We start from the raw sequence: 11,079 nt of genomic DNA, 5'->3' as shown, positions 1-11,079 counted from the left end.
AAAAAAAAAAAAAAAAAAAAGGGAGGGGACACTTCTATGAAGAATTTCAGCTAACAAGAATGAGACAACTAGAAAGTCATCAGTTTACAACCACAAATTCAATAACTGATAGACAAAGATAATGAAAGGATGCTAAAACCACTGAGTTACTGGGTAACCAAATATTCAGAGGCTCTTAAGGTATCATCCCACAGATTAGTTTTTAATTAGAAAAGAGAAAAGTTACCTTTAGAATGAGGAAATCTGGCAGTTATTAACTTAATGTCACTAAAATGACACAAGTTGCCATTATATGACTTTTGATGTGATACAGTGGGAAGTTCCAACCTCATCAATGTAGTACTGGTGATAACCAAATGCAAAGTGTGATCCACAAAATAAAAAGGAAAAAACCACCAGAAAGGATACATCAATGCTCAATTTCGTGGAGTAGATAATGGGACTGTGACAATATAGAAGAATGCCCTTGTTCTCAACAGATACAAGCTGAAGTGTTTAGGGGTGACACGTCATGATGTCTGCCAACTTACTTTCAATGAATTCATTCAAAAAGGGAGAAGAAAGTGTGCATGTATTGTATGTTGAGAGACAGAACTAGAGCAACTGTGGCAAATGTTAATACTTGGTAACTGTAAGTGAAGGGTACATGGGTGCTCATTGCATTATCATTTTACCTTTCCTATAGGTTGGACATTTTTCAAAATAAAAGACTGGAGAATAAAAAGAAATGAGATATATTTCCCAAGTCCCAAGGATTTAGGGAATCCTTTCAACTGTAGTTTTCTTGCCCATCGTTTATTGAAAATTATTTTTATTATGAATTTATGACAAATTTAAGACACTTGCAAAAATGACCAAAATATGATAGAATTGTTTATTATTTTATGCCAACAGCCTATATATGCCATGAATGCACAAAACACTGCCCATTTTACTTGTTAGTAGTTATCATCTAATTCTAAAACAGAAATATGAATACATAAGGAACCAAAAGATATCAGCATTACTTAGAAATCACTTAGACCTTAATGTGTGCCCTTAAAGCACTTCTCCAAATGTTTTCTAAAAATTAATTTTCATGATAATAAATTCAGTTCACTTCAAAAAACACTCTAACGTAATACAGAAGTACATATTGGAAAATCCTATTTCAAGCTCTTGAATTGGAGGTTTAACTTAAGCTTAATTTGCTCTAAGCTAAAAAGAGTACAAAGCAATCCCAAAAGCAATCTTACCTTAACAGGCATTCCAGTACAGTGTAAACCAAAGGGAAATAGACAAGTTTTTCCTTTCAATCTCTGGTACCCTACTGCAAACTATAGAAAAAAAATTCAATTTAAACTACAAATTTAAATGCTAGACGAATACAAAATTCTGACTTTTCACAAAGATCATGAATTTTCCTCTTCACATCTTCCTTTAGAATACCAGTTAGATTTTATAGTCATTCCAAAGTTATCCTTTTTTTTCTGTCTTTTCACCAACCTAGAAATTACTTATGAACCTGTATACATACCTAGACTCCTGCACACACACACATACAGCATGTGAAAATAGAAAAATTAAATTACTTTAACATAAAAACCATGCTTAAAATTAAGGAATTCTAAGTTCCCTTAACAGGAAATAAATTCTATAGATGCTATTTTCTTTAAAATAATATTTATTAAAGACCCTCCCATCCCATTATATTAAACATAGAGGAAGCTTTACCTCACATTTGGATAAAGAAAATGTATGTCCCAAGTGAAGGCGCCCATTCATATATGGATATGGGAAGGTTACAAAGTACTTGTCCTTGCTGCAAAACAATCATGTAAAAAAGAAAGTACAAAAAAGAAAATGTTCAATTCCTTTTACAATTAAGGGTGGGGTCATGGGGACACTTACTATAAATAACTTGTTTAAATTTTAGTTATTTAACAGACATTGAAAATTAAATTTATAAATCCAGAAATTAAAAGCTCTCTAAAATTGAAACTTGTTTTTGATTTAGAAAAACTAAGATATTTATAGGTGGCTATTAAAGAACTAAATATCCTTGTAGCAAATATTGGAGGTTTAACTTAAGCTAAAATACTGAGCTAAAAATGATATACTAAAAAAAAAAATTAATAGGGAGACTGAATTAATTTACTGTTTTACTGATTAAATGAGATATGCTTTCATTAGATATATATAAAGCAATTCAAAGCCTCTCAGGTAAAATAAAACATCCTCAAAATTACACGATATGTGGTAAATTCCCTTAAAAAGCACCTTTTTAAAAAAAAAAAAAAAAAAAAAAAAAAGCACCTTTTTAAAGCTGCTTAATGTATTATGTTATACTCCTTTTTTCTATGAATCAAGTGTATCTAACAGACATATGTAAGTTATAAAGCACACCTGCGCTTCATAAGTGACCACCTGTAAACACACCATCCAACTTATGAACTCACTGAAGCTACCCGTGTGCTACTCCCCACCCTCCCACCAGACAGAACCATTATCTTGAAATTTACTTTTGTCATTCCTTTGTTTTTGAATAGTTTGCACGTAAGTCTATGCCTTTAAACAATACATCATTTAGTTTCACTCGTGAGCTTTTTTCATTCAGTGTTATATTTCTAAGTTTCTTCAGTTCATTTTCTTTCACTGAGCAAAAGCACTTTCTAATTCACTTTTGATTACTTTAAATTACCTTAGATTTGACCAAAGTTCTAGAACCAAACAGAAATTTCAAATTATAGTTTAAAGTATAACACCAGAGACTTTGTAGTAGAGCAAATTCTTTTCCTCTCTTAAAAAAAAAAATTCCATTAGAGTGTAGCTTAGTAGCAAGGATAGACTTTGGAATCAGAAAGTCCTGATAAGAAGTCCAAGCCCTGTCAATTCCTAGCCATGCAATCTTAAGCTGGTTACTTAACCTCTCTGTGTCTCAGTATACTCATCAATAAAACAAAAATTAAAATATTGGTAACCTTAAAGCGTTACTAAGAACATTAAATGAGAATATGCATGTTAAAAAATGGCCTATTTCCTATTGCCTTGGCATACTGAACAATACCTGTTCAATATTAGCTATTATTGCTATTGTTGTCAGTGCATTTCCTCAACTCTAAGAAGCACATTTTTCTACAGCCCAACGTATCTGAAATTGTGACGCATCTTATAATTGATGCATATATTTACTGTGGTACTGTGTTGCAGCAGTTACTTTGTTTTTCCCCAATATCATATCATTATCTATGGTCTGTCTTCTAATAAACAATTCTTAACATCAAGGCAATACAGATTTATAAAATAAGATCTTTAAATACAGAAATCCTTCAAAATTTATAATCTGTGCCTTTGGAGATAATTATCACTATAATATGAATCTCTGTAACAGAATGACTTGCTATTATCAGTCAGCAAAGATAAAACTTCAAAACATTTTCCTTTGTCTAACTATGAAAAGTATTAGTTTTTAAAAAAACCTTTACGTAGGAAAAAATCCTTTAAGATTCCATAGGAAAGAGGATGCTAATTTGAAATAGAGAAAGTGGAAGTTACCTCCTTCAGCCTGTTTCAGACATTGTAAATACAATCTGCCTTATTCCTTCCACAGAGCAGTCTCTGCACCCAATGGTTCTGGAAACACAAGGTGTAGAGTTTCACAAACTATTACTCACCTAGTCTGTTTCTCTAAATTAGATGCATTGACCTCAAACACTTTCTTGGCATCCCATTTTTGTTGGACTTCTTTCTCAATCTTCTTCAAGAAGTCCACTTTGGTTGTTCTTTTTCTTTCCTATTGGACACAAAAGAGATAGAATAATACACTCTATATTTCAGCAGACTTGCTTTAAAAAAAAGAAAACAAAATTTGGGTTCACACAGAACTGAGCTGTTTTTTGACAGATTAATTTTTCCATGGTTATCTTTAAATTTAAATGAGTAAGACTAAAAATTAGGGCTATCATGACCTGATAGGGTTATCCACTTCAGACGTCAAAGGGATGACTAAAGAATTACTTAAATACATAAAAAAGCTGTGAAATACTTGTTTTTAATTAGATACTACAATATAACACCGTTGTCAAATGTTTCTATTTAGTTAAAATAGATGAATACTTAGAAAAGCATAGGATGGTGCAGTGCCTGCTTGCCCAGCTGCAATTATGCCCACCAAAGGAGGATGGTGAGGCCTAATGGGTAGAGGCTGAGAGAGGATTAGTCATCTGCGTGTTCTTTTTTTCAAGGAAGCTGATGAAGAACTTCTCTCCAAAATGGTTAACAGGCTATTAATATGAAATTAAAATGAAACAGAACGGCAAACATGCCTCCAGCATATTGGATCTACCTGGCAACATTCCCATCATCCCTTATGCCACCCTTGGATGAAAATAAAAGGAAAAAACATACGTGATCACTCTAACTCTGAAAATGAAGAAGGATTAGAACTTCCCTCTCAGTATGTGACTCTGTGAAAAAGAATCAGCTACTAAAAGCACATGTGCTACAGCCGAGGTGGAACATGGGACTTATGTAACTGGCAACTGGGAAAGCTGGATACCAATGGACCATACACAATCTAATTCTGTTTTGAAAACTTAATATTAGTTTCTAGAATTTTATTTTCTTGTACAAAATTATCTGAACCGAAATTAGATTTTCTTCCCCTTCTTACACACTAACATTTCCAGATTCTGCAGCATTTTCAAACGAGAAAATACCCTGGTTCTACTTATACTGAATACCTTTACAACCTACAGGGCAAGTGACCTTGCCAAGTCATGTCATGTCTTCCTCTGTGCTTCCACCCAACTATTTAAAACATGCTTTCTACTCATATCACAGATATACTGGATTTTTAGACAGCTATTTTTAAAAATGGTTACACAAATTTGAAGTACTATGCAAACGGGACTTCTGTGCAATTAAAAAAAAACCCTAAACTTACCACTATTTCTTCAATAACTATTTTAAATATACCTTGTGTATTATGTAATAAAAATAAGAGTACTAAAATTGGGTAAGATTCAGTACAAATCTACCATAGAGTTGTCAACTCTGTTTTACTATTTTCAGTTTTATTTTTTTTTTCTTTCTTTCTTTTTTTTTTTTTTTTTTTGGCCATGCTATAGGGCTTGTGGGATCTTAGTTCCCTGACCAGGGATTGAACTCCAGCCTTCCCCACTGAAATCGCAGAGTCCTAACCACTGGACCGCCAGGGAATTCCTTTAGTTTTCTTTATTTTAAATCAAAGGATTTGATTAGTAAATCAAGTTTACTATTCCTTTTTATTTTTTTAAGCAAGTTTAAGATAGAAGAGGACAAGCAACAGAAAGATGAAATGTCAGTTTACAAGGGGAGGTGCAATGATGGATTAAAAGAGCACTGCCACAAAGGCAGAGAGGAAATAAGAAAGAATTCCACATATGAAAAGTCATGGACATAAGTTTCTCTAGTACCAAAGGAAAATAAAAATGACAAGTAAATTTTTTATTTCTATAAATCCTGACCAGACCGTAATTGCTGTGAGTAGAACTTATATCAAAACACAAATCTGATCAAGTCAATTCCTCTTCAGAGGTTCTCTACTGCTCTCTGGATAAAGTCCATACTCTTAAACCTGGCACTCAAGGCCCTTCTTATCTCATCTTTGCCAGGCCCCTCCCTCTTCCCTCTCACCACCACTCCAGGCCTATTAAGCCACCTGCACTTTCCCAAGTGTGCCAAGCTCCCTCTCTCCCCTCTGGGCCTTTGTTCAAGCTATTCTCCCCGCCCTCATACCCCACCAATCTCTTTGCCTGGCTACCTCATCCTTCAGGTCCCAGCTGATCACCTGCCTTGATTCCCCAAGAGTGTATCAGGTACCATTCTTAATATGTTCCTACCTACCAGTATTACCTCTATGATAGCACTAATCACGCAGTATCAGTATCAGTCTATCTTCCCCATAGGACTATAAGTTTGTTCACAGTGGGGACTGTGTCTCATTTCTCATTATATCCTCAATGTCTAAGCTTGTAGCAGCTCTCAAATATGTGTTGAACATTTAAAGATTTAAAAAGAGAAATGAGTAACACTGCCAGCTTTTGCATACCATGGCCATAACAAAATAACCTAAAACTAAGAACTGGGTTGCATATTTGAGTCAAGTTGCTAAGCAATTTGGACTCTTTCCCAAGAATTTCCATAAAACTAAATGTGGCTGCATAAGGAATTTCCTTTTCCAAGAAAGAATAAGGCCCTCCATCTATTCACTCTTTTCCATTCCTGCTACCAACCAACTTCACTTAGACCCTCAGCTCCTTGGCCCCCTCTTACTGCAAAATCCTCTTTTTAACAAGTAACCTGTAAGTTATAAGTAAGTCTCTCTATTCCTATACATGCTGACCCCTGTTTTCAATTTTAACATGCAAGAACTACCATTTGAAAAAAAGCTATGGCAGAGATGACAGTTTGCCTATGCGATATCCATTCCCTCCCTTTCTTCCTCAGCAACAGACGCCCAACCTTACTTAGGGTAGTGCAGCAAAGGCAGTTAAGCATACTCTTCCATGGTTCCAGGAGAATTCACAGATTGGAGCTATGTGACTAGGTTCTGGCAAAGGAGTTTTGAACAGAAGAAAGTAAGTCACTTCCACCTGGCCCTTAAAACAGCCTGTACAACTCCTAATAGCCAACTTAATCTGTAGGTGGAACAGGCACACTGCCTAGGGCCCACAATACTTCAAGGGGCTCAACAAAATATTTTAATATCTTTTAGAATCAGAAGAAAAAAATTAAACTTTTGGATAGAAGAAAAATCTTTAATATATAATATTAATATATCTGTCTTTATACAACACAGTTGTCAAAGATAATTTCTAATATATTTTTTTTTTTACAGAGGAAGCAGCCCACAAAGGCAAAATTACCTAAGGCCTCATGAAGCCTTGTTGTACCTCCTATCCTAGGGTCATGCGTCATATGAAATCCCACTGTATCATTAGTAAATTCCTCTTTCCTTTAACCAACTTGAGTTGGCTTCCACTGCATGCAACCAAATAATCTCTCATATTTACCCAACTGGGTTGTAAACTCCTGGCAGACTGCAACTTTTAGAACATTTATAGTCACCTCAGCACCACATCCAATGCTAATAGACACAGAAGTTACATGACATATTTTTTGCTTAAAAATGACATCAACCACCCATGAAAGCAACAGTCTTCACAAGTTACTTAGAACTATGTGTTTCTTTTCACTGTACTGAGCGTGCTAAATGCACAAAAGCTCTTCTTTGAGGTCCCTGCTTCTCAGAAAAACTTGTTCCTCAAAACTCAAAGGTCAATTGTAATGAAATCTGATATTGGCCCCAGCATCAACTTGTTGTGTAACTTTGAGCAAGTCACTTGATCAATCTGAGTCTCAATTTCTTCATTGGTTGCTCAACTAATTAATTGGTTTGCTGTTTTGTCTCATTTTGTTTCATTTTGTTTTGTTTTGGGCCGCACTGCTTGGTTTGCGCAATATTAGTTCCCTGACCAGGGATCGAACCCATGTCCTCAGCAGTGAAAGCACAGAGTCCTAACCACTGGACGGCCAGGAAATTCCCAACAATTGATCATTTTAACTAGTTAAAAGGTTATTTAACAAGAGCAAAGTTCCTAAACTTTGGCCCTACTGACACTTGGGGCCAAATAATTCTTTGTTTTCAGGGGCTGTCATGGGCACCGCAAGATGTTTAGGAACATCCCTGGCTTCTACCCACTAGCTGCCAGTAGCATACCCCCAGTTGTGATAATCCGGAGTCTCCAGACCACATGTTCTCTGGGGGACAAAAGCACCCCCAGGACGAACCACTGAACTAGATAATAAACTTTTCCATATATTCATAGTATTCTGCAGTTCTTAAAACTTTTATGCACATTAACTTATTTGATCTTAACAACAACCCTAAGAGGCGGGCAACAATCGCCCTAAGAAGTGGGCAGACCAGCGATTACCATTTCAAAGATGATGAATCTGGGGCTTCCCTGGTGGCGCAGTGGTTGAGAGTCCGCCTGCCGATGCAGGGGACACAAGTTTGTGCCCCGGTCCGGGAAGATCCCACATGCCGCGGAGCAGCTAGGCCCATGAGCCATGGCCGCTAAGCCTGCACGTCCGGAGCCTGTGCTCCGCAATGGGAGAGGCCACAACAGTGAGAGGCCCACGTACCGCAAAACAAAACAAAACAAAACAAAACAAAACAAAGATGATGAATCTGAAGCTCAGAGATTATTAAGCCAGCAAATGGTCAGGCTGGACAAAAACCCTCATCTTCTGACTTTTATTTCTGCTTTCTCTTAGTACTCTGGCCATATCCTAGCACCACTGGCTGTAGAACTTAGACAAGATCCTTAACCTCTTTAAGCCTCCATTTCTCTATCTATAAAATAAGAATAATAATTATATCTACCTTGTACTATTATTATGAGGATTAAGAGATAATACGCATGAAGGACTTAGCATAGTGCCGGCCCCATGGTAAATGCTCAATAATGCTAACCATTATCACAGAGAGACAACTAGACATCACGTGCTTTTTATCAGATGTCAAAATGGCATTGTGGTTATGTTTTAAGAGAATATCTCATTATATTTTAAAAACTTACTGAAATATGTATGGATGAAATGATACAGCACCTTCAGTTTGTTTAAAATGAATCCTAACAGGTGGAGGAGGAGGTTCTGGGGAAGGTACAACTGAAACGAGATTGGCCCTGAACTGCCAATTATTGAAGTTGGGTGATGGGCACATGGAAGTACATAACACTATTATTTCTACTTTGTTCACTTTAAATTTTCCAAATGAAAAATTTTAAAACAAAAAATTTAAAGTTGACTATTATCTTTATTACAACAAATCCCCAGGTCTAAGTCTGACATGTAACTAAAAGGTATTAAAACTGTCAAAACCAGGCTTCCCTGGTGGCGCAGTGGTTGAGAGTTCACCTGCCGATGCAGAGGACACGGGTTCGTGCCCCGGTCCAGGAAGATCCCACATGCCGTGGAGCGGCTGGGCCCGTGAGCCATAGCCACTGAGCCTGCACGTCCGGAGCCTGTGCTCCTTAACGGGAAGAGGCCACAGCAAGTGAGAGGTCCGCGTACCACAAAAAAAAAAAAAAAAAAAAAAAGTTTAAAAAAAACCTCTATAAAATAAATATTCCTATGATATGAAGGAAATTACATTGCTTGCTCTTTACAAATTCAATTATAATATAAAAACTAATTTTATATCCATGCTACTCCATGTTTATTATCTCATACTCTTTACTATTGGTAAGGTTTCTTCCACAGTTAGAAAACTTTCATTACAGGAAGGTGCTTGCAAAAGAAATTTCCCCATAGTTTACAATTGCAAATAGTACAATAATTAAGAGAATGAGTTCCAGAATGGGACCAAATGAATTAAAATTCTACTTCTTAGTAGATCTGATCTCACCCCCTCTATTCTATACAGGAACATCACTTTTCTCTATCAGTTTTCCCTTTCTACAGGACAATTTCCATAAGCATACAACCACTATATAATTTCTCCTGTCCTTAAAAAAAAAAACCAAAAACAAACAAACAAAAAAAAACCTCTTTTAACCTTCATCTATTACCCCATTCCTCTGCTCTCCTTTACAGAATTCTTCAGAAGAGTTATTCATACTCATTATCTCCAGTCTCTCTCTTCCCATTCATTCTTGAACACACTCTTCAATCAGGACCTACAAGGCTTTATATGACCTACATCCACCCACCAATCAACCACCACCACCACTACCCGCCAACACACACACACACACACGTCATCATCATCATCATCGTCACCTCCCCCTGGATGACAGTCCTTTGCACATACAACCCTCCTTGTTTTTCACTCCACTCACACTGTTGGCTCTGCCCGGAAATCTTTTCCTCCGTATAGCTGCATGGCTTGCTCCCTTACCTTCTGCCACAATGCCACCTCAGCAAAGCCTTTCTTGATCTACTCCTTCCTGATCTGTTTTTTTTGTTTATAGCACCTACCGGCACCTGACATATTTTACCACATACTTTAGAATGTAGCGCACACACACGTAAACACCATGAATGCAGAAATGTTTGTCTACTTTACAAAGAGGCGCTCAAAAAATATTTGTTGAAAGGAGAAATCAATGTCACATACTCCTCTTTCTCCGAATCAGTTTTTAGAAACTTTGGTGAAATAACACACGTGACATGAAGTAGTCCACAAAGTTAAAGATATCAGGGCCTCGCTCATCAGCTAGCAAGAAAAGGCACATCCTCACAACAGCCAAGCCTTAAACGTGGGAGGCAAGGGCTCCCCATTCTTTAGAAAAGGATTTCTTCCCTTCAGGACAGTGGCTACCACATGGGGCCCCTAGACTCTGGCGAAAGCAGGTAACCAGCCGGGTTCCAAGGCCTGGCCTAGCGGACCCTCTTCCCGCCAAAACTCACCGCCATGGCGCCGCCCGTCCGACTGTGCAAACCCACGACGGTGACTTCGGTGATCCCCCTCAAAGGAGTGGTTACAACCTTTCCCCTCCCTCTCTGCGAAGCCAGGCCTACCACGACACTAAAGCACACACTTCGCACCTGATGAGGCAATCACGGGCTCACTAATTAAGTACCTCCGGGGGCATCTCATAGCCTGCTGGGAATCGTAGTTCCCAGACCCCTAAACCCCACGTCCTACAGGCATCTATTGACTACATTTCCCAGAGGAAAACAGGTTACGGAAGTGTACCCGATAAGCCACTCAGAGGGGACCCGGTAGTGACGTCATGAACATGTTGAACTACAAAGCCCATGATGCAGTTCGGTGTCGCAGACTGCCGCGAGTGCTCCCTGACTGACGTGGGGATAGCCGGCGTTCAACCTTTTCACCGTATGGAGCTGGTTTGGGTGTCTTGTCAGGATGCCAGAATGCAAGGTGTATTCGTCCTCAGTGACTGAGGTGCTAATTATGCGTTGCCGTTGTGCACAGATATTTATCACTGTCGGTGGCATTCAGAAGTCCAGAATTTAGACATTTTGTAGCCATTTATTAACAATCTCCATTTTATTAAAGGAGAGGCTGGAAGCCTTCCACCTGGT

The 11,079-nt window shown here is 37.7% G+C and overlaps 1 protein-coding gene across 2 annotated transcripts in view; it reads right to left on the bottom strand.

Annotated features, from left to right (window-relative positions):
• The window catches only part of LARS1 (leucyl-tRNA synthetase 1), a 65,557-nt gene extending 54,814 nt beyond the window's left edge, over positions 1-10,743 (bottom strand). The window contains exons 1-4 of one of the 2 annotated variants that reach the window (XM_027081716.1): positions 10,441-10,743; positions 3,654-3,772; positions 1,714-1,801; positions 1,236-1,316 (exon numbers count right to left, since the gene is read on the bottom strand). In XM_027081716.1, the coding sequence (XP_026937517.1) occupies positions 1,236-1,316; positions 1,714-1,801; positions 3,654-3,772; positions 10,441-10,446 (294 nt within the window). In that variant the 5' untranslated portion in view covers positions 10,447-10,743. Of the gene's footprint in view, positions 1-1,235; positions 1,317-1,713; positions 1,802-3,653; positions 3,773-7,958; positions 8,057-10,440 lie in introns of those variants that run through there. The other variant, XM_027081717.1, reaches the window with a different exon arrangement.
• Between the last annotated feature and the right edge of the window lie 336 nt (positions 10,744-11,079).

The sequence above is a fragment of the Aethalodelphis obliquidens genome, unplaced genomic scaffold, assembly GCF_003676395.1.
Source record: "Aethalodelphis obliquidens isolate GAN/ISIS:26980383/991018 unplaced genomic scaffold, ASM367639v1 scaffold45, whole genome shotgun sequence".
NCBI lineage: Eukaryota > Metazoa > Chordata > Mammalia > Artiodactyla > Delphinidae > Aethalodelphis > Aethalodelphis obliquidens.
Note: the sequence above shows the minus strand (reverse complement) of the source record. Positions and strands in the feature narration are given on the sequence as shown.